We start from the raw sequence: 23701 nt of genomic DNA, 5'->3' as shown, positions 1-23701 counted from the left end.
GAGTGCTGAGGTTATGGGTGCCAGCCACTGTGTCCGGCCAAGGGGATGGTTTTTAAATTGGATTTGGGAAGATATACAATTTGGATAGTGGGAACTCTGGGGATGAAAGCTTTCCAGATATGTGGAAGAGAATAAACAAAAACATAAGAGTCTCTTCACTCGACCAGTATTTCTTGAGCATCTTCTCTGTCTCAGACACTGTTTTGGGTGCTTGGGGTTTATCAGTGAACAGAACAATTGAACATCCAAATATGGTGGGGCAATGCTGAGTCTGGTCACAAACCGGCTTGGGATGAGCTTTGAGAGCTTGGCCAAGGACACCGGATTTTGACTTTTAGAAAGTAGTGAGTCATTGGAAATAACTCATATTACAGGACAGTGACATGATAAAAGAAATATTTTGCGAAGATAAATGTAGCAAGATGTGGGACAGGATTGAAGAGATGGGGTCTAGAAGCGAATTGGACAGTCATTATTTTATAGGGAACAGGAGAGGAAGGGGGGATGGGAAAGAAAGAAATGTATTCACTAGTTATTTAAGAGGATAAAAATTTAAAACTGCACATATATATGTTTATTATGGAATGCCAGGAAATACAGACAAGCACTGCCAGTTGTATATAGCAGTTCTTTTGTCTATGGCTATAGATAGTACATTCTCCAAACTAGGGATGAAACAACGTCTTGTGTAACAGTTTGTGAACAACGTTGTGAATTGCTCTGTTGTGTTTCGTTGATTGGATGTGTTCACCCTGTTTCCTATTTTTGCATGTATAGCTAGTTTCCCATTCTCTATTGTTATATATTAAAATATCCCATTTAATATATGCATCTTGACCATGTATCTTTCTCCACATTTTAAATTTCTGGATCAATGGGTACATTTTGTTTTAAGCATTTTGATGCATGGTACCAAATTCTACCTCTCTGTCCCCCCGCCTCTCCAAAAATGTGTGCAAAATACTCAGGAGCAGTATGTGAGAATGCTGGCTTCCTGTATTCTCATGAACCCTGGGTCATTAAATTTGTTTAAAATTAATCTGGTTTCCCAATTTGTTATGAAAAACTCAAATAGTAGCTGAGAGAATCATACAAAGCACAGCTGTGTCAGTTGACCTCTGGTTAGGTTTAGCCAGTGGGAGGTTTGGTGGGAGATAGGAGGCCCCGTGATGAGATAGCCCCAAAGTAGGTCCGTGCTCCCTCTCTGTTTTGGGCTGTCTCTGCAGCAAGCAAGTCTCTCCCCACATTCCAGCTCCTGCCCCTGAGTCCTCCATGGCTCCCACTTCCACTGAGGCACTGCAGCCCTGCTCTCTGGTGCTACATCCCCTTATCCCCTCAGCTCAGGGGTAGTCATAGCTTCCTGCTACTGCTAACCTGTGGGTGGCCCCCACCTCCACCGCCATCCTGCTTTAGAGTCACAACTCTTCTTACAAATCTTTGTACCAGTTCCCTGTATTAACTTCCCTCTCTTTAAAATACTTGAGATGATTTGCATTTTCCTGTTCGCACTCCTAATAATACGTATTTATTCCTGCGTGTGTGTGTACAGGTGGAGCATCTGTCATCCAAAAATCTGAAATGCTCCCAAATTGGAACTTTTTGAGCCCTGACATGATAACACAAGTGGAAAATTACACACATAAGTACTTAACACAAACTTGGACTTAATACAAACTTGGTTTTGTGTAAAAAATTATTTAAAATATTGTACAAAATTACCTTCGGTTTATGTGTATAAGGAATATTTGAAACATAAATGACTTTTTTGTTTAATTTTGGGTCCCATCTTCGAGAAATCTCATTTCCCAAAATCTGAAAAAATTAGAAATCCGAAACACCTCTGGTCCCAAACATTTGGGTTAAGGGTTTCTCACCTGTATGTGTATATGTATATGTACATGTGTACATGTATGTATATGTGTATGTGTGTATATATATATATTTTTGCGCTATTTGCAGACATGGCTCTCTATCTTTGAATACTTCAGAACACAACTCCTTAGAATGAGGATTTTTCCTTAAATATCCACAAAGCTATTATCACATGGACAATTAAGAATCATTTCCTAATATTGTCTCGTATTGAGCCCGTATTAAAATTTTCCTCATTTTTACCAAGATGTCTTCCACAGTGACTTCCTTTTTAACCCAAACACGACTCACACCTTGAGTCTGGGTATTCCTCCTTAATCTTTTTGGTCTAGAAAAGTCCCCAGGTTATTTTTTTAATGATCTATTTTTAACATTTATCTTGAAACATTTCTAATGTACACTTTAGTGAAATGCACCACTGATACTTTAGCTAGATTCACCAATTGTTTACATTTGCTACATTGTTATTCCATCTCTATAAACACACAGATACACATTAGTAATAGTATGCATTTTTTTTGTGCTGAACCATTTGAGACTAAACTACAGATAACACTTCTCACCCTTATTACTTAAGCATACATTTCCTCAAAATGTGACTATTCTTTATATAACTATAGTACAATGATCACATTCTGAAAACTTATCAATGTATGATTCTGTTACCTAACTTAATTTGACAAATTTCTTCAGTCGTCCTTTCCTTTTTCATAGTACTTTTTCTTTCCAGATGCAGTATCTACTCCAGGATCATACATTACACTTAGATATCAGATGAAGTGGACTTTTTTTTTTCCTTTAAAGATCAGTGCAATTGCGTTGTAAAGACAAACAAAACAAAAAAACGCACATTCTAGATTTGTCTGATTGTTTCCTTATGGTATCGTTTACTTTGGTTCTCTATCCCCTGTATTTCCTGTAAAGAAGAAGTTAGGTTATGCTTTGATTAGGTTAAATCAGGAGGATGCTGCTATCAGTAGGAATGAAGAAGGCAAGAAGGTTGGTGTTACAGGGAAGATAAGGAATATAAGCTTAATCTATTTGAAGTAAAGTAGGACTCCATAAAAACATTGTCCAGTCATAAGTAATTCCCAAATGGGTATTCTTTAGTTTGTTGCGTAAACATTTCCTGGCAGGCTTTTAAAACAGGCTTCTTGGAGGATTCAGACTGTTCCCAGGGTGAGGTGCAGTGAGAGGTGGATGTTTGAAGTGGGAGTGCTGGGAGGGTTCTGGTCTAAAGATGTGGCTTTAGCAATCCTCTGCACAGAGCCTGGAGTTGAAATAACACTGAGAAAGAGACTCTGGCAGTGAATACTAAGATAATCTGTATCCTTATAGGAAACAAATATGTATGTGTGTTTGTGGTAACCATTTTAAAGATGTCATAGCTAACATCTATTTGATTTCAAAAGTTTGGGTAGAAGCGCTAAACCCACGAGTTGATGGTCTAAAACGTAGTGTATGGAAGAGGCACAAGGTGTTTCAGCTTCCTCTCTGATCTCTTCTTGCCCCTTACTCTGAATCACTGGTTCTCAAACTTCAGTGTGCATCAGAAACACCTGAAGGGCTAGTTGAAATGTATTAATAGATGGCTGGGTCCTGCCTCCAGAGACTTTTTTTTTGGTGGTGTATCCAGCTTGGGATTGGAATTTCTAGCGTATTATCAGGTGATGCTAGCCTGGACTCCCACTTGGAGAACCACCACTTTAAATCATGATGTGATTAGAGCATGTAATAGAATTTTTAACGGAGTGGCTTTTCAGACTTGGTTTTAACAGCCCACACCTTTTTTATTTTATTTTATTTTATTTTTTTGAAACAGGATCTCACTCTGTCACCCAGGCTGGAGTGCAGTGGCGCCATCACTGCTTACTGTCACTGCTTACTGCAGCCTTGACCTCCTGAGCTGAAGCGATCATCCCACCTCAGCCTCCCAAGTGGCTTGGACCACAGGTGCACACCACCACAGCTGGCTAATTTTTGTATTTTTAGTATACATGGGGTTTCATCATGTTGGCCAGGCTGGTCTCAAACTCCTGACCTCAAGTGATCTGCCCACCTCGGCCTCCCAAAGTGCTGGGATTACAGGTGTGAGCCACTGCGCCCAACCCTAATTTTTTGTGGAGACAGTATCTCACTGTGTTGCCCAGGCCGGTCTCTAAGTCCTGGGCTCAAATGATCCTCCTGCCCCGTCCTCCCAAAGTGCTGCGATTAGAGGCATGAGCCACAACACCTGGTCCTTTTTATTAAAATAAACATTTTATGGACCTCATCTTTTAATTTTAATTAATTAATTTTAATTAATTTTTGGTACAAGGTCTTGCTTTGTTACCCCAGCTGGAGTGCAGTGGTACAATCATGACTCACAGCAGCCTCAACCTCCCAGGCTCAAGTGATCCTCATGTCTCAGCCTCCTGAGTAGCTGGGACTACTGGTGCCTGCCACCACGCCCAGCTAAGTTTTTTTGTTTTGTTTTGATTTTTGTATTTTGTAGAGACAGGATCTTGCCATATTGCCCAGGCTGGTCTAGGACTCCTGAACTCAAGCAATCTGCCATGGCCTCCCAGAGTGCTGGGATTACAGGTGTGGGCCACCACGCCTGACCTGGACCTTCTGTTTATGTACTATATTAACACATGAAGCCGTCAAAGAAGAGGCTGGGAGGAGGGGCTATGGAAAGAAGACAGGCAACCCTGATGCTTCAGATTGGAAACTGTCAAGTGTTAGTCTGAGAAAGGACTTGGGAATGAATCAGCAGACCTGGGCTGGAGTCCTGGCTGACAGCATTTATGAATTGTGACCTCTTGCCGGCAATTTATGCTCTCTGAGTCTCAGTTCTCTCATCTGAAAATAGGAATTATAAGCCCTCTTTCCCCATGAGATAATGCACATGAATGCATTTTTAAAAATTGTAAAACACAGTGTAGATCTAACTGGTGGTTACTGCTGTCTCATTCTTGCCTTGGCTCTGTCCTGTGCCCGCGCTGTAGTCTGAGGCCATTCCTCCGTTTCTGTAGAATGGTGGAGGAGTTGAGGGATTTCCATGACACTGTGTTGGCACGAAAGTCACGTCAGAGCTCGGAGGTTATCGATGGGCTGATTTCCCATATTATTGAATAATGTGTGACCCTGTGAGAGATTATGTGCTAGTTCTAATAAAACTAAATGCCAGAAAGTTATTTCCTTGAGGTTGGACTTCACCTGGTTTCATGCCTCCATTTTCACTTTTGATTGATGTGATAAATGAAGCTGTCCCCACGTGTCAAGGGAGGCAGCAGGTTTGTGGTTTGCTGTCTTGTGTTGTGGTGCTGAGGCTTTGGCATTGGTATTGGGTGTGGTTTGGAGTGGAGAATGGGGGCTGGGCAGTGTACTTAGCATGAGGTATTAGTCCCTCCCTTGTGGTGATACAGGTCATTATTTTGTTGTTGAACATCAGCTATGACATCTGTCTGTGTCTTCTCCCTGTATTGAGAAGGCAACAAAAACATTTGTATAATGTTTAGCAGTGTTCCTGTAACAAGATTGAAAATGGGTCCTATGTTTCAGTTTATAGGGAAAGATTGGCTATTTTTTTTCCCCCCGAGACAGGGTCTCAACCTGTTGCCCAGTCTGGAGTGCAGTGGTACGATCATAGCTCACTGTATCCTCTACTTTCTGGGCTCAAGTGATCCTCTTGCTTTAGCCTCCCCAGTAGCTGGGACTACAGGCACACAGCACCGTGCCCAGCTAATTAAAAAACCAAAATTCACAACAAGAAAAAACTTATTTGTAGAGATGGAGTCCCCCTACTTTGGCCACGCTGGTCTCGAACTCCTGGGCTCAAGCAATCCACCTGCCTCCGCCTCTCAAAGTGCTGGGATTATAGGCGTGGGCTACTGCACCTGGCCAATCAGCATTTTAAAAAATGAAGCTGATTACATGAGGAAAAGTCAGAATTGCATGTATGATATCTGTCTTGAAGTGCTAATGATTCAGTTCTTTTCTTTTTTTTTTAAAGAACAGAACTTCAGAATGTATTCTAAAAATGTTTGTTTTTGGCTTAAGTATATTGGAGAGTTACTTGCCCAGAGAATCTAGAGAGAAGCATAGTTCCTGCTGATCGCACTCTTTTGTTGACTTTTTAAAATGAAGTGTTTTTGAAGTCTGAGGGACATTTTTAAAAACAAAACAAAAAAAATGAAATGTTTTCTATTTGTTATATCACCACTAGGACTTTATTTGTCTTGGTAACGTAACTGTCATGTGGCTAATCTGGTTGGTGGATGCTAAACTGTACTGTGTGCCATGGTTATTATTTAAAGGACTTTTCAAACTTGTTTCTCTTTCATCTTTTTGTTTCTCAACGTGACATATTTGCACATGATCCGATAGCACTATTAGGACTGTTATGAAAAAGAGCAGAGCCTTCTTTGGGAGAGGTTGCCTTTTCCAACTCTTGCTCCTGGTTCTTTTGATGTTTACTTTTATATTTTTATGTAAATTGCTTATCTCTTTCTTTTTTCTTTTGGTTTGTCATCATTTGTTGAGTTAACATGGAAGGTTTAACCCTATTTCACTACCCTAAGTGTGCTATGTCCCCACTCACAGGTAGCCACTTCTAGGATCTCTGTCTCTTTGTGTGTGTTTGTGTCTGCATTTCTCCTCTCTCTCACAGACTTTTTAGACCGCTTTGTTACAAATTTGATTACATATTCCAGGCTCACATTATTTTTACTATTAAAGCTGCTTATAGCTGAACCATGTATGATACCTTGATCACCTTTTCTTTCCTTCACAACTTTTGGGTTTTTCCTGAATGAAGAATGTTTTTTCCTTTGGTTGGTCTTCTGTATAGTTATAACTAATGAGCCTCAGCTTTAGCCAGTTGTTAAAATTGTGTCTTGCTGTGTTTAGTTGCGCTGGGTACTCTTTCAGTGCTATCTTGAAGAGGCCACATTTGGGGTGTCTGGGCTGGTCACTCTGCTCCAGGTTTGCAGCTGACGTCCTGGAATCTGGCATCCACCTTCACTCCACCTTCACCATCGTCCCGGGAGCTGTCTTCTGTGTTATGTCTCCCGTTTTCATATGCTATGTCTTTCTCATTCATGGTTTATTGCCTTATTTTGTTGGAACACACCTTCCAGTTACAAAGGGGGTAATGTTTTTGGAAACGTTGCATTTCTAAAAATTGTCTTTTTTCTACCTTCGTACTTTACTGGTATTGGGGCAAGAAACGGAATTCTAGGATAGGGAACTATTTCTTGTGGGAATTTTGAAGTCACTGGTATATGATTGTCTAGATTCCAGTATTGCTGTGACTCCTTATCCCTCACTGTGGCCTGTGCTTTATTTTCTGGACGTTCTGCTTCCCTACCTGCCACCAGTCTTCTGTTTTTCTTCTTTTTTTTTTTTTTTTTTTTTTTTGACGCGGAGTCTTGCTCTGTGCCCCAGGCTGGAGTGCAGTGGTGCGATCTCGGCTCACTGCAAGCTCCGCTCCCCCGGATGCACGCCATTCTCCTGCCTCAGCCTCCCGAGTAGCTGGGACTACAGGCGCCCGCCACCTCGCCCGGCTAATTTTCTTGTATTTTTAGTAGAGACGGGGTTTCACCGTGTTAGCCAGGATGGTCTCGATCTCCTGACCTCATGATCCGCCCGTCTCGGCCTCCCAAAGTGCTGGGATTACAGGCTTGAGCCACCGCGCCCGGCCCTGTTTTTCTTCTGTGTTCTGATGTGCCTTGGTGTATGTCTGCTTTTATACGTTGTGTTGGGGTCTCTATGGAACATTTTAATGTGGAAACATATGTCATTTTGGGGAATTAACTTGAAATTGTTTTTGGTTATTTCTCTGTTTTCCCAATTCTCTTTTTCTAGGACTCCTGTTATTCAGTTGCTTGACTTACTTGACTGGTCTAATTTTATTAGCCTTTTTTATCTTCTTCTTCTTTTTTTTTTTCCAACTTCCTAGGGGAGATATTTTTAACTTCTCTTAATTTTCTTATTGAGCTCTTCATTTTTAGGATTTTATTTGTTTAGTTTTTTAGACAGAGTGTCTGTCACACAGGCTAGAGTGCAGCGGCCCAGTCATAGCTCACCATAGCCTTAAACTCCTGGGCTCAAGCAATCTTTCTGCCTCAGCCTCCTGAGTAGCTGGGATTGTAGGTGCATGCTACCACACCTGGCTTATTTTTATTTTTTTATTTTATTTTATTTTTGTATGGATGGGATCTTGCTGTGTTGCCTGGACTGGCCTTGAACTCCTGGCCTCAAGCAGTTCACACGCCTTGGCCTCCAAAGCACTGGGAGTACAGGGATGAACCACTGTGCCTGGCCTGTTTTTCATATTTTAATTCCAAAATACTTTTTTTTTTAAAAAAAATTATCCCTCAGCACGTTTCTTCCTTTCTTGCTTTCCTCCCTTCTCATCTTCCTCTGCAACCTGGATGTACCATCATCTGACCTCTCTTAGAATATCAGTGATGGATTTTTAATAGCATCTTTTTATACAGTCTCTGGTTCTTTCAAGTTGTGTTTACTATTTGTTTTGTTCTCTCTTCCATCCTTGGGATGTTCTTAAAAGTCTGTCTCTGGCCGGGCGCGGTGGCTCAAGCCTGTAATCCCAGCACTTTGGGAGGCCGAGACGGGCGGATCACGAGGTCAGGTGATCGAGACCATTCTGGCTAACACAGTGAAACCCCGTCTCTACTAAAAATACAAAAAACTAGCCGGGCGTAGTGGCGGGCGCCTGTAGTCCCAGCTACTTGGGAGGCTGAGGCAGGAGAATGGTGAGAACCCGGGAGGCGGAGCTTGCAGTGAGCCGAGATCGCGCCACTGCACTCCAGCCTGGGCGACTGAGCAAGACTCCGTCTCAAAAAAAAAAAAAAAAAAGGAAAAGTCTGTCTCTCCATGGTTGGCTCTGACTTAAGGCACTAATGGTAACTTGAGAACACTGAGTTCAAGCAAGGGCATACACTGTGAGTGAGCTTCACTGGGAGGCGGGGGGGGTCCCTGGACTGGGCCAGAGTCCCCCCTTGCCTTTTCTCTTTAGATGGACAGAGGCCCAGGGAAAGATCTTCCCACCTTTAGCCTGGCAGGAATAAGCCCTGGCTGGCATTCTGAGAGCAAGTGAAAGCAGAGGGCTGGATTTTTCTACAATCAGTACATAAATATTCACTTAGCTCCTCTAATTTTTAACAAGGCACCTCTACAATTGTTCCTCCTCTAGTTTCTCAGCCCAGACCTGCTATCTGAGGCTGCAGTGAACTGCCAGGGGCTGGGAGGGGCAGCCACTGTGCTCTCTGGAAGCACTGGGAAGCTGGGGTTTTAATTACTACAGACTTTCAGACAATTTTCTTATTTTTCCTCCCATCTTTTAAATTTATTATTATTTTAATTTATTATTATTATTTTTTTTTCTGAGACACAGTCTTAGTGTACCCAGCTGGAATGCAGTGATGCAGTCATGGCTCACTGCATCCTCAAATTCCCCAGGGTCAGGTGATCCTCCCACCTCAGCCTCCTAGGTGGCTGGGACTACAGGTATGTACTGTCATGCCTGGCTCTTTTTTTTTAATATTGAAATTTTATTATTATTATTATTATTATTATTATTATTGTTATTTTGAGATGGAGTGTTGCTCTGTTGCCCAGGCTGGAGTGCAGTGGCATGATCTCGGCTCACTGCAACCTCCACCTCCTGGGTTCAAGCGATTTTCCTGCCTCAGCCTCCTGAGTAACTGGGATTACAGGCACCCGCCACCATGCCCAGCTAATTTTTTTGTATTTTTAGTAGAGACAGAGTTTCACCATGTTGGCCAGGCTGGTTTCGAACTCTTGACCTCAAGTGATCCACCCACCTTGGCCTCCCAAAGTGCTAGGATTACAGGTATGAGCCACCACACCCAGCCAAAATTGTTTTATTATTATATTTTAGAGACAAGCAGCCTCGAACCCCTGGGCTCAAGAGATCCTCCACCTTAGCCTCCCAAGTAGCTGGACTGTAGGCACAGGCGCACACCACCACACCTTGGTGATTTTTCCAGTTTTTTGTAGAGATGGGGCCTCAGTATGTTCCTTAGACTGGTCTGGAACTCCTGGGCTTGAGTGATCCTCCTGCCCCTGCCTCCCAAAGTGCTGGGAGTACAGGCATAAAGTACCATGCCTAGCCTTTTCCCATCTCTGTTCCTGTGTTCTGACTTTCTTGGTTCTCCCCATTCCAGAGCCTCTTACCGGCTCTGTGGGGGGAGTCTTGCTGCTTCCTGGCTTTCCCCACAGTTACCTTGGGGTTCCATTTCTTAGTTCTGCAAAATGTGTTGTCTCTGGGCCATCTGCTTCTCAGCTTCCAAAAACTGTTTCCCTCATTTCCCTCTGTTCTCTTTGTTTTTGTGGGATTATGCTTGGAAAAAACAAACGACAACAACAAAATCCCCACATGTGTATTGTGGTTTCAGTGGGCTTTCAGGAGGAAATAAAAATAAAAGTGTGTCTTTTTGAGATGATGTTTTTACCCTTTCATTTTTATCTTTGTGTTCACAGCGTTCTGAATCACCTCTGCCTCTCTTCCCTGCTGCTCACACCCTTCCCTCTGCTCAGGGTCCTCCTCTTGTGCCCTGTCCCTCTGGTCTACTCATTTGTTAAGAGCCGACTCTGCTAAAACCTCCCCATAAACTGACCTTTCCAAGTGAGAGTGATCTTTCCTTCCTGAGTTCACAAAACATTTTTTTTTTTTTTTTTTGGTGTAGTTTTCTTTGAACTCATGGTCTACCTCTTTTTTATGACTTGTTTATGTTTTGTCAGATAAATTTTATTTTATTTTTGAGATGGAGTCTCACTCTGTTGCCCAGGCTGGAGTGCAGTGGTGTGATCTCAGCTCACTGCAACCTCTGCCTCCCGGGTTCAAGTGATTCTCCTGGGACTACAGGAGAAGGAGGAGCTGGGACTATAGGTGCATGCCACCATGCCTGGCTAATTTTTGTGCTTTTTGTAGAGACAGGGTTTCATCATGTTGGCCGGGTTGGTCTCTAACTCCTGACCTCAGGTGATCCGCCTGCCTCGGCCTCCCAAAGCGCTGGGATTATAGGTGTGAGCCACTGTGCCTGGCCTGTCAGATACATTTTAATTTCTGATGATGGGTGATGACTGTTTCTTTGCCTTCATGCAATGCTTTGCATGTAGTAAATACTCAAATTTTTTTTATCAACATAGATTTTTTTCAGTGATCTTTTTCTGGTCTTAAGTTAGACAGGATATTGACCATTGCTGTATACCATGGTTAATGCAAAAGTAGGGTGCTATTTCTAGTTGCAGATACTTTTCTTAAAATTTGCACATGCAGATAATATGTGAAGCCTATGCATTATACATGTCATAACTCACGAAAGCTCATTAACTTGTTGCATAGGATAACGATGCTGTTTATAGAATCGTAGGTTAGGAAGTAGTCTGTCCTTAAGACTTTGAGCTGTTCTCTCTTACCACATCCTGGAGTAGAGTGGGCCTCAGCATTCCTTGCAACTTGCATCTTGTAGGGTTACCTCTGCTTACATTCCAACTTAGTCTTCGGAAATGTTCTCTCTAGCACTAGGCCAGGTGAAGGTCATGTTCTTTATCTGAATAAGAGCAGTGATTCTTCATGTGGTTTTGTCTCCAGGTTTCTTCTGTGGGTTTGGACCTATCCTTGCAAGCCTTGCCCCATGGGGACATTCACTGCTTGATCATCTATTTGATGGATGAACTCTGCTCCTCATTTGTTGCTGTGTATGATGGAGTTTTGGTTGTCATAATACACAATTATTGTTAAAGTCTTTTGTTATTTTAAATGGACATATCCTGAATGAGAAACCTTCTTCTTTTTTAATTGAATGTTGTATCATGTTTGTTTATTCACCCAATGACTGATGCAATTATTGTAGAATTAGAGTTTATTGGTAGTATGAAAAGTGGCTTATTGTAACTTTTATCTTCCCCCTAAGAGATGGGGCCTCACTCTGTTGCCCAGGCTGGAGTGCAGTGGTGTATTCACAGCTCACTGCAGCCTTGAACTCTTGTGCTCAAGGGATCCGCCTGCCTCAGTCTTCCACTTAGCTGGGACTGCAGGTGTGGGTCACTATGCCTTGGCCTTCTAAAGTTCTGGGATTACAGGGATGAGCCATCATGCCAGACCTTATCACAATTTTTTGCTCAGCTACTTTTCTAAGTGTCTATGGACTGGACAGCAAAGATTCCTACCGTTATTATTTTAAACTTTTAATGCAAACTACTACAAAGTCGAATCAGTAAGTATGCTCTAACTTTTTCTCTATTGGATACTGGACTCTTCCCTTAAAAATAAAGCAAGTCCCCTGTTCATTGAAAGAGGATTATGTTATGAAAGCTGCCAGTTAAAATCTCCCAAGAGACCACTGTTCTAAGGAGTTGTATTTCTCAGTGGCAAAAATATCCTTCCTGGTTTTTAAACTCTTGTGGGAGGAGGTCAATTTTACATGTGTTTTTTTTTTTTTTTTCAATGCAGCATGCTCTGTTGGGGTTACTGTTGATCTCCTGCTCAGTTCTTTTCAAAAAGTCATATCCGTTCAGCACATTTTTGTGGAGTGGCATTTAGTAAGTGGCAGCCTGATATTTGCCTTGGCATGATGTTATCATGACTGCTTGGCATAGCTGACTATTGAGTCAGGACCCCTCCAGAGGCAGTAGTCAACTGTTGACTCTCAAAATTAGAAAAGCCTTGATCAGTTAGTTGGAGGATTGTAAGTCAAGTTTATAGAGTATTTCAAAGAGGGGGTAACAAATTCTGCTGATAGACCAAATAAGATGAGGACAGACAACAGACTTTTGTGTTAAGCATTGTGGAGGCTGTTGTGGATGTGATGGAAGAGGAAGCCTGATTGGAATGGGGTTATGGGAGGAAACACGCTTGAAGCAAGTATGGACAATTCTTTAAAAAATTTTGCTGTGAAGATCATCAGAGAATTGGTATAATAACTGGAAGGCAAAGTAGTGTCAACGAAAGGTTTTGTGCGGCGTGTGTAAAAATAGTTCACAGCCTTTAAAGGCTGGAGCTTGACACCTGACTGCTATCTTCCATAAGATTGTGGTTTTTAGGAACATTAACAGTGGGACAGGCTGGGCTCTGTGGCTCATGCCTAATCATCCCAGCACTTTGGGAGACTGAGGTGGGAGGATTGCTTGAGCCCAGGAGTTGGAGGCTGCAGTGAGCTATGATTGCACCATTGTACTCCAGCTTGGATGACAGAGCGAGACTCTGTATATAAACAAAAGGAAACAGTGGGCTGGAGTTCGACTGCTGATCTGCTTTGGGGGTGTGATGGTCAGGAAAAGCTCTTGGAGAAGAGGATGCCTGAGAAGTCTTGATGAACGGACAGGGCTGGCCTGGAGGGTAAGGTGGGGTCTAGGCATTGGAGGCCTTGGGCACAGAGTTGGGGGGAAGTTGTGCAGGGCCTAACAGGCTGTGAAAGGGAAAATGCTGGGGAAAAGGTGGAAATGTAGCAGGTTCTGAGGGATGAAGTTATGAGGTTGAGAAAGTCCTTAGGTGGGGATTTATTTCCAAGGGGTGGCTACAAATATTATATAAAGGCTGCAGATAATGATCTCATCTGGAGGGAGTGAACAGGATCAGGAGGCTTAAAGAATGTTTTCGTAAGCCACATTTTGGAGGTCGGTGTGCTTGTGTGTGTGGAAGTATTTTAGAAATGAAAGTTGATATTTAAGTTGATTGGTTCACCCTTGAGCTTGCTTGGTGGGAAGAGGTGGGCAGGATATGGCTATTCTAAGTGGCCAGGGGGCACCTCTTCCTTATTCACCCCCAGGACATTATTTCCAATTTTCCTTGAAGAGGAAATACCATTTACCATTAATAAATGGTTTTGGGACTTCATTCTTTGGGGATTCAACACATCTGGACATGAGAAATTCTGGAGCTGTCTCAGTGGCAGGTGTCCCAAGGACTCTTGGATGATATTGTAATTGGGATTCATGTGCAGTCAGAATAGGGCCCCACAAATGAAGAGGATGCCAAGGGGTGTGTGTGTGTGTGTGTGTTTTACAAACTTAACTGTCAGCGTTCTATATAAATGATTCCTTTTATAGAGGTCCAGATAGATGAGGGTTCAGAGGAACTCTGTTACTTGCATAATGGTTTTAATGGTAATGCTTACTAACTTTGAGGATTAAGGTCTGAGTTACTTGCTGTGCTGGTTAAAAAGTGACAAGGATTGATCATTCTGCATTTTTAAAATAAGCATTCTATTTTAGTGATTCTTAGGCATGCTTTGTTAGAGATGGACTTGGAGAACTTCTTAAGAATATGGATTCTCCCTGCACCCCTTCTCCAGGGTCTTGGTCAGTAGATCTGTAGTAGCGTCCAGGAATCTGTATTTGAAGTCTCATTAATCGTTTGCCTCCTTCTTGCAATCTTTGCTTTAGGAAAGAACTGTACCAAACATCACCTTTTAGGTTTGAAGAATGGAGGATTAACTTGAACTTTTGGATAGCAAAAGCAGTAGGGAATGGTGAAACATACAATTTAGTATATTTTCATTTGAACATGTATGTGAGAGTGATGTAGAAGTTCAGAAACACACAACAGTATTCCTTCTTCAGATAATTTGAAAGCAGAGTTTTAAGGATTTTAAAATATGCATACACCATATAAAAGTGTATAAAATTTAGCCGGGCACGGTGGCTCAAGCCTGTAATCCCAGCACTTTGGGAGGCTGAGACGGGCGGATCACAAAGTCAGGAGATCGAGACCATCCTGGCTAACATGGTGAAACCCTGTCTCTACTAAAAAATACAAAAAACTAGCCGGGCGAGGTGGCGGGCGCCTGTGGTCCCAGCTACTCCGGAGGCTGAGGCAGGAGAATGGCGTAAACCTGGGAGGCGGAGCTTGCAGTGAGCTGAGATCCGGCCACTGCACTCCAGCCTGGGCGACAGAGCCAGACTCAGTCTCAAAAAAAAAAAAAAAAAAAAAAAAGTGTATAAAATTTAAAATATGTCCTTTTTTTTTCATTCTCCCCAATCCCACTGCAGGATAACCACTGCAAATTTGTGTGTGTGTGTGTGTGTGTGTGTGTGTGTGTGTGTTTAGGCATTTTGATGTGTGTGTGTGTGAGATTTTGTCTCTTTATAAAGAAACTCAAACCACACAGGATGTGCTTTGTTCACTGGTCTTGTCAGCACCTTCTGTGTCCCTATCTTTAGACCTGTTTGTAAGAAACACTTTGAGCCACCAAGTTGTGCAAACTACTTTATGCAGATAAGCAAAAATACGAATTCTTCAGACACATAATATGTGCTGTTTGCTTATTAGAATATTTCTGTAGATTGCACTGAGGGGATTAATAAGTATGATAAGTATTTCATATATTGGGCAGTAGGAAATATAGTATGCTTTAGAGAAATCAATATTACTTCTGCAGCACATATTGCTGGTTTGTGCAGTTCTATTATAATAGAGTATCAGCATCAGAGCCAAAGGGAAGAGGGTGTATGAGTCACTCCATAAAAGGAGCAGTGACTCAATACCAAACTTAGGGTGCTGCCTGAATTTTTAATCAATTGCAGTATTGTTGATATGGGGTTGATTCCTTTTTATGGGCAGGAAGTTATCATGGTTTGAAATGTCTAATTCCCTTTTGGTGATGCTAACTTGCTATATTCAATGTTTCTGTTCTTTCGTATAGGACCCAAACTACTGGATACAAGTGCATCGCTTGGAACATGGAGATGGAGGAATACTAGACCTTGATGACATTCTCTGTGATGTAGCAGACGATAAAGACAGAGTGAGTTCAAGTCCTGGGGAACCTTTTTGAATGCATTTTTTTTTTCTTTTCAGGGCTGGGGACCGGTTGCGATTCTTTTCCTTTCTGTTTTAGACACATACTTTAAATTATGTTTGGGCCACCCACTCTAGTATATTTTCTTTTGTGATAAGTGTCATGAATCTTCACTGTCTTGAATACCAAGGTATAATGATTTTCTTGATACCTGGGACTTAACACTAGATTTTGGGATTTTAAAACTACAGCTTTTACAATGGAAATATCACAAAAAGATTTCTATGCCATATTCCACCTTAATTTAATCAAACATAACATCTTTCTTCACAACTCGGGCCTGTCCTTATCATCTCCATATATACAGTGTACAGCCGTTCTGCATTCTGGTCCCAGTGTTGGCCCAGAGAAGATTGATCCCAACAGCGGCCTGTGCGGTGCACCGTGTTCCTGTGCGATGGGCGAGTGTGTCCCAGGCAGCACCCCCTGTGTGGGGCCTGGCCCTTAGGAAGCTCGGCCTTGCTGTGTGATGGGCCATTTGTGTCCTGGGCAGCCTCTCCCAGGAAGCTCAGCCTTTTCTCTGTCAGTGCTCTGATGCTCTGTGTGTGCTTCCCCAGTCTTTACTGTGGTATGTGAGTTTGGCTCCTGGACATTTCCACCTACTGCTCTTCCGTGTTCCCTCCCACTACCCCACTTTTTTTCTGTACTCTTGAGAGGAATGAGGAAGAGTAAGAGGAGGGGGAGGAGGAATGTTCATCATTTTGAGAATGCCTGACAGGATGTTTGGCTCTTTTTTTTTTTTTTGAGACGGAGTCTCGCTTTGTTGCCCAGACTGGAATGCAGTGGCATGAGCTCAGCTCACTGCAACCTCCGCCTCCTGGGTTCAAGCGATTCTCCTGTCTCAGCCTCTTGAATAGCTGGGATTATAGGCGTGCGCTACCACGCCTGGCTAATTTTTGTATTTTTAGTAGAGACATGGTTTCACCGTGTTGGTCAGGCTGGTCTCAAACTCCTGACCTCATGATCCGCCCAGTTTGGCCACCCAAAGTGCTGGGATTACAGACATGAGCCACTGCACCCAGCCCTGGCCACTGCTTTTGTATTTGGCTTATAAGGAATTGCAGAAGGGCTCATAGCCACATACATAGTTACATCAGCATGGTTGTATGGAGGCAGCGACCTGGTTGACTGTCTCCTAAAACCTCATGGCAGTAGCACAGGATATTCAACCAGCTAGGTTACATCACGAGGTCAGAAGATGGTAAGATCACCCAGATACTCACTCTGCTTCCTACTGGGGCTCCCTCTGGTTGCTGGCCCTCTCCCTGCCGGCCTGCTCTTCTTTCCCTCAGCCGTGAGCTGGGTGCACACAGCTGTTGTGTCTTGCTCACAGCTATATTCCTGACAGCATCATGCCTGGCTGAGAGTTGGTACATATCTTAAATTTTTTTTTTTTTTTTTTTTTTTTTTTTAGACGGAGTCTCGCTCTGTCGCCCAGGCTGGAGTGCAGTGGCCAGATCTCAGCTCACTGCAAGCTCCGCCTCCCGGGTTCACGCCATTCTCCTGCCTCAGCCTCCCGAGTAGCTGGGACTACAGGCGCCCGCCACCTCGCCCGGCTAGTTTTTTTTTGTATTTGTTTTAGTAGAGACGGGGTTTCACCGTGTTAGCCAGGATGGTCTCGATCTCCTGACCTCGTGATCCGCCCATCTCGGCCTCCCAAAGTGCTGGGTTTACAGGCTTGAGCCACGGCGCCCGGCCTAAAATTTCAAGTAAGACAAAAAAACATCAAATACCAAATATTGTGTAAATTTGGAAGATTAGATTCACTGTTGCACCTGTCACTGTGGAATTTGTCCCATGTGGCTCCTGTGGGCCAGGAATACATTGTATCAAAAAATGCAGAAGTTTTCTGCCGACTTATGTTCTGATGCTATTTTTCTTGGTGTCATTTCTCCTTCTTGGGCTTTTGAGTGAGCCAGGCTTAAGGTAACTCTGAAATCCTTTTCCGCAGTCCACTTGAAGAGTACCATCTTTCATTTATTATGTGGCTCAATTCCAACATTTAAGGCAACTACAGAGATTTATGAAGAATTTAAACAGGTGCTCTTTTTCCACCAGAATGTTAGAAAGGGATGAATTAATGTATCAATCTTTCAATGTCTTCCTCTTCTCCCTTCTTCTTCCTTCTTTTTTTTTTTTTGGTCTTCTCTTCTCCCTCTCTTTCTCGGTCCCTCTCTCGTTGTTACTTCCTATGTAAAAATAGCACAACTCCGTGTGAGGAAAAATTGGAAAATGCAGAAACATACAAAGGAACTAATCGCCTGCCATCCTGCTGTTGCTGAGAGCTGATCACTGTTGTTTGAGGTTTTCATCCTGACTCTTCCCTTTCTTCAGATAGATAGAGACACAGTCTTTTTCTTTTAAACAAATAAACTTGAATAGTAGTTTTTTTTTTTTTTTGAGGTTAGCATATATATATTTCTGTGACCATGAACCATAGCTATGCCAACATGGCTGTGTAGTCTTTTGTTTAAATTTAATTTACTGATTTAGAGACCCAAGCTGTCACCCAGGCTGGAGTGCAGTGGTATAATCATAGCTCACTGCAGCCTCAACCTCCCAGGCTCAAGTGATTTTCCTGCCTCAGCCTTTTATTTTAAAAAGAGTTGTATTCTAGATTCAGGGGCACATGTGCAGGTTTGTTATATAGGTAAACTGAGTGTCATGGGGGTTTGGTATACAGATTATTTTGTCACCCAGATAATAAACATAGTACCCAGTAGACTAATTTTTTGATCCTCTCCCTCTTCAAATAGGCCCTGCTGTCTGTTGTTTTCCTGTTTATGTCCATGTGAGATCATGCATTATTTGATTTTCTCTTCCCGTGTTAGTTCACTTAGGAATAATAGCCTCCAGCTCCATTCATGTTGTTGCAAAAAACATAACCTTGTTCTTTTTTACGGCTGCCTGGTATTCCATGATATGTTTGTACCATTTTTTCTTTATCCAGTCTACCACTGATATGTATTTAGGTTGATTCCATGTCTTTGCTATTGTGAATAGTGTTGTGATGAACATATGTGTGCATGTGTCTTTATGGCAGAACAATTTCTTTGGATATATACATAGTAATGGGATTGCTGGGTTGAATGATAACTCTGTTTAAATTCATTGAGAAATTGCCACACTGCATTCCACAATGGCTGAACTAATTTACATTCCCACCAGCAATGTATAAACATTCCCTTTTCTCCTCACCCTTGCCAGCACCTGTTATTTTTGACTTTTATTTTTTTTCCTTCAGATTTCTCACACCACACGGATGTATTGTTTGACTTAATAATAGCCACTCTGACTAGTGTAGGTGATGTCTCATTGTGGTTTTGATTTGCGTTTCTCTGATAGTAATGTTGAACTTTTTTTCATAAGCTTATTGGCCATGTGTATGTATTCTTTTGAAAAATGTCTGTTCTTGTTCTTTGCCCCCCCCGCCTTGTTTTTTTTGAGATGGAATCTCACTCTTTCGCCCAAACTGGAGTGAAGTGGTGCGATCTCAGGTCATTGCAACCTCCGTTCCCTGGGTTTAAGCGATTCTCTGGCCTCAGCCTTCCGAGTAGCTGGGATTACAGGTGCCCACCACCATGCCCAGCTAATTTTTGTATTTTTAGTAGATACAGGTTTTTGCCATGTTGGCCAGGCTGGTCTGAAACTCCTGACCTTGCGTGATCCACCCACCTTGGGCCTCCCAAAGTGCTAGGATTACAGGCGTAAGCCACCACGCCTGGCCTCTTTGCCCACTTTTTAATGGGGTTGTTTTATGCTTGTTAGTTTGCTTAAGTTCTTTATAGATGCTGGATATGCACCCTTTGTTGGATGCATAATTTGCTAATATTTTCTCCCATTCTGTAGGTTGTCTGTTTACTCTGTTGATAGTTTCTTTTGCTCTGCAGAAGGTTTTTAGTTTAATTAGGTCCCATTTGTCAATTTTTGTTTTTGTTGTAAATTTTTTGCTGTTTTCATCATGAAGTCTTGTCCAGGACCTGTAGTCAGAATGGTATTTCCTAGGTTATCTTCCAGGGTTTTTATAGTTTTAGATTTTATGTTTAATTCTTTAATCTATCTTGAATTGATTTTTTTTTTTTTTTGAGGTGAAGTCTCGCTCTTATCACCCAGGCTGGAGTGCAATGGTGAGATCTCAGCTCACTGCAACCTCTGCCTCCCAGGTTCAAGTGATTCTCCTGCCTCAGCCTCCCGAGTAGCTGGGATTACAGGCACGCATCACCATGCCTGGCTAATTTTTGTATTCTTAGTAGAGATGGGATTTCACCATGGTGGCCATGCTGGTCTCGAACTCCTGACCTCAAGCGATCCTGAGCCTGCCTTGGCCTCCCGAGGTGCTGGGATTACAGGCGTGGCCACTGTGGCCAGCCCTTTGAATTGATTTTTATGTGTGGTGTAAGGAAAGGGTTCAGTGTCAATATTCAGCATATGGCTAGACAGTTATCCCAACACCATTTATTGAATGGGGTGTCCTTTCCCCGTTGCTTGTTTTTGTCAGCTTTGTCAAAGATCAGATGGTTGTAGGTGTGTGGCATTATATCTGGGCTCTCTGTTCTGTTCCATGGGTCTGTGTGTGTGTTTTTGTACCAGTACCATGCTGTTTTGGTTACTGTAGCCTTGTACTATAGTTTAAAGTTGGGTAATGTGATGCCTCCAGCTTTGTTCTTTTTGCTTAGGATTGGCTTGGCTATTCAGGCTCTTTTTCAGTTCCATGTGAATTAATTTTTTTTTTTTCTTCTAATTCTGTGAAGAATATCATTGGTAGTTTGATAGGGGTAGCATTGAATCTGTAAATTTCTTTGGGCAGTGTGGCCATTTTAACAATATTTGTTGTTTCAATCCAAGAGCATGGAGCATTTTTCCATTTGTTTGTATCATATCTGGTTTCTTTGAGCAGTGTTTTTAAATTCTCATTGTAGATATCTTGTCTTTGGTTAGCTGTATTCCTAGGCATGTTACTCTTTTTGTGGCTGTTGTGAATGGGATTGTGTTTTTGATTTGGCTCTTAGTTCAGATGTTGTTGGTGTGTAGGAATGCTACTGATTTTTATACATTGGTTTTGCATCCTGAAACTTTGCTGAAGTTGTTTATCAGATCCAGGAGCTTTTGGGTGGAGACTGTGGGGTTTACCATATCATCTGCAAACAGGGATAGTTTGACTTCCTCTCTTCCTATTTGGGTGCCACCTCAGCCTCTTGAGTAGTTGGGACTATAGGCATACTGGACAATGCCTGGCTAATTTATTTAAACATTTTTGTAGAGACAGGATCTCACTATGTTGCCAAGGCTTGTATCAAACTCGTGGGCTCAAGCGCTCCTCCTGCCTTTGCCTCCCAAAGTGCTGGGACTGCAGGCATGAGCCACTGCTCCTGGCTGTGTTTTGATGTATGAATTCATGTACAGTCTCGTTGTACTTGCTGTGAACACTTAGGTGACTATGGAGCCAGCTGCTGTGCTCACTTGTACACTTGTCCCTTTGGTACTCTCTGTTCTCTGAACAGCTGGGATGAGCACGCCTGTTTCTTCACCACATTTCCTTTTTATTTTTACAGATGCAAGCTTTCCCTCAGGGTGGTGCCATCCTGCTTTACACTTTGACTTTGTACCTTTCCATAGAGCAAGTGAGGCGTGGCTTATAACATGTTTTCTGGGATATGCTTGGCTTTGGCGTGTGGCTTGGAATAACCTGTTGTGGAAGTTTGGTTGTTGCACAAGTAGGATTTATGGGGCTGTACGATCTCAGTGCTTCTGAGAATACTGAACTCAATGGACTCATTTATGTGTAGCACAATGTAGTAAGGCCTGAAGGGTTATGCAGTACCAATTACTGTTTCCATTCATCCCCCTGCACTCCAGCCGACATTAGATGCCCTCAGAGTTTATGTGTTGAGCCAGTAGAACATCATGATGTAGATGTTCAGCACAATGATTTTTGCAAAGTCTTTTGAAATGTATGGAGACTTATTTTTTGGTCCAGCATATGGCCTTTTTGGTGGACATTTTATGGGTACTTGAAAATAATGTATTCTGCAGTCATTGGGCTGTTATAAAAATCAGTGAGGCCATCCAGGCATGCTGGCTCACACCTGTAATCCCAGCACTTTGGGAGGCTGAGGTGGGCAGATCACTTGAGGTCAGGAGTTCAGGACAAGCCTGGCCAACATGGTGAAACCCCATCTCTACTAAAAATACAGAAATTAGCTGGGTGTGGTGGCACGTGCATGTAATCCCAGCTACTTGGGAGGCTGAGGCAGGAGAATTGCTTGAACCCAGGGAACAGAGGTTGCAGTGAGCTGAGATCATCCCACTGCACTCTAGCCTGGGTGACATAGCACGACTCCGTCTCATAAATAAATAAATAAAAATAAAATGTAAAAATCAGTGAGGTTAAGGTGGATGATGTTAGTTTGGATCTTTAGTGAATAATGTGTTATTCAGCAACTGAAAGTCATGCACTCTTGTTTCAACACAATTAACTGTTAGATTATACACAAAACCAAGCAAAAGGCAAACTATGCTTGATATTTTTAAATAGTGGCATATTAAAATCATACAATCTTAATAAATGACATTTTAGATTTTAGATTTTGTATCCTTCTGTGAATTTGATGGTAAAAATATATATTTTCTAGAGTCTTTTATCATGTTTCCTGTACAAATTAAAATGTCCTTTAACCTGAGAAAAAGATTTTAAACATCAATAGGTGAAATAACGCTTTAGACAATTCTATATCATGTTGATTGAAATCAGTTTCCAAACAGAAAAATGCTGGAGCACATTATACCATAGAGTAGCTTTTAAAGCTGTTTTTTATTTGTTCAGAAATACTTTAAAATATATGCATAATTGATGTAAATATTGTTGAGTGACATTCCTAGATTAAGTGCCCATTGTAAGTTGAAACTGTAAGAAATACGATTAGTAGCTTAGACTCACAACACCCAGATTCACAGGCATGGCTGGATGCATCATTCAGACTGAGAGATTGCGTGATGCAGTCGGTCGCACGGCTCTTTTCCGTGGCTCTGACATTCAATCCTGATTTAATCATCTTGGAGTGTTTTCAGCTATTTTTGGCAGCTACTCCGAGTGAGGATTTTGACACTTGTTTTGCTTTTTGGTTTAAGGAAAAAAGAACGAGCATTATACCTGTCTTAAATAACATTTATCTAAAAAAATGTCCTGTTTTGTGAATATCCCCTGGATGCATGTTCAAAATGTAGATACCTAGCCTGGGAAGTAGGCTCTCTGTGAAGGGGCCTGGGCATGTGCATTTTACAGTCCCCCTCCTGCTGGTGTTTAGGCTCACTAAGTTACGAAACCACAACTGTAATGGCTGTGCCTCTGTAGTAGGGAAGATGCTCTCGAAGATGCAAATTTTATACTTGGTCGTTGTGAATTTGTAACATTGTTAAAAACTTTGTTTTTTATGGAGGGGAAGAGACAATATTTTAAATGATAGCAAAAGAAAATTAAAGTCAAGTACTTATTACCCCTGATTTTCCTCATTATCCTTTAATTATTAGCATTCAGGGCACAGCACTGAGGAAGTTTTCTGTTAGTGCCCATACAGTTCTCATTTCCAGGGTTTACCCAAATTTGTTCAAATGGTGCTATTATAGATTGCCCTGGCCCCTTGGAGTAGGTTTGATTTTCTAAGGTGTAGAATACTCTAGATCTACTTTGAGTGTAAAACGGTACTTTGTTTTGTTTGTCCTTTCTCTGTGTTTCTGCTTTCCGGTAAGGGAACGGTGATGTTGTGTTTACTCTTAGCATCTCAGTCTCAGTTTTCTCAATTGACATTTTGCCAAATTATTAAAATATTATGGGCCGGGCACAGTGGTTCACACCTGTAATCCCAGCACTTTGGGAGGCTGAGGTGGACAAATCACCTGAGATCGGGAGTTCAAGACCAGCCTGGCCAACATGCTGGAACCCTGCCTCTACTAAAAATACAAAAATTAGCCGGGTTTGGTCATGCACGCCTGTCGTCCCA

The 23701-nt window shown here is 42.2% G+C and overlaps 2 protein-coding genes across 26 annotated transcripts in view; one reads left to right on the top strand and one right to left on the bottom strand.

Annotated features, from left to right (window-relative positions):
- CCNY (cyclin Y) overlaps positions 1 to 936 on the bottom strand; it is an 876528-nt gene extending 875592 nt beyond the window's left edge. The window contains exon 1 of the mRNA XM_050804783.1: positions 933 to 936. The gene's annotated coding sequence lies outside the window, so the exon portion shown is untranslated. The remainder of the gene's footprint in view (positions 1 to 932) is intronic.
- The window catches only part of PARD3 (par-3 family cell polarity regulator), a 717622-nt gene that overhangs the window by 110608 nt on the left and 583313 nt on the right, over positions 1 to 23701 (top strand). For 24 of the 25 annotated variants that reach the window (XM_050804766.1, XM_050804769.1, XM_050804770.1 and 21 more), the window contains exon 2: positions 15549 to 15650. In XM_050804766.1, the coding sequence (XP_050660723.1) occupies positions 15549 to 15650 (102 nt within the window). Of the gene's footprint in view, positions 1 to 13027; positions 13244 to 15548; positions 15651 to 23701 lie in introns of those variants that run through there. The other variant, XM_050804753.1, reaches the window with a different exon arrangement.

The sequence above is a fragment of the Macaca thibetana genome, chromosome 9 (assembly GCF_024542745.1).
Source record: "Macaca thibetana thibetana isolate TM-01 chromosome 9, ASM2454274v1, whole genome shotgun sequence".
Classification (NCBI taxonomy): Eukaryota; Metazoa; Chordata; class Mammalia; order Primates; family Cercopithecidae; genus Macaca; species Macaca thibetana.
This window is presented reverse-complemented; position numbering and strand designations above follow the sequence as displayed.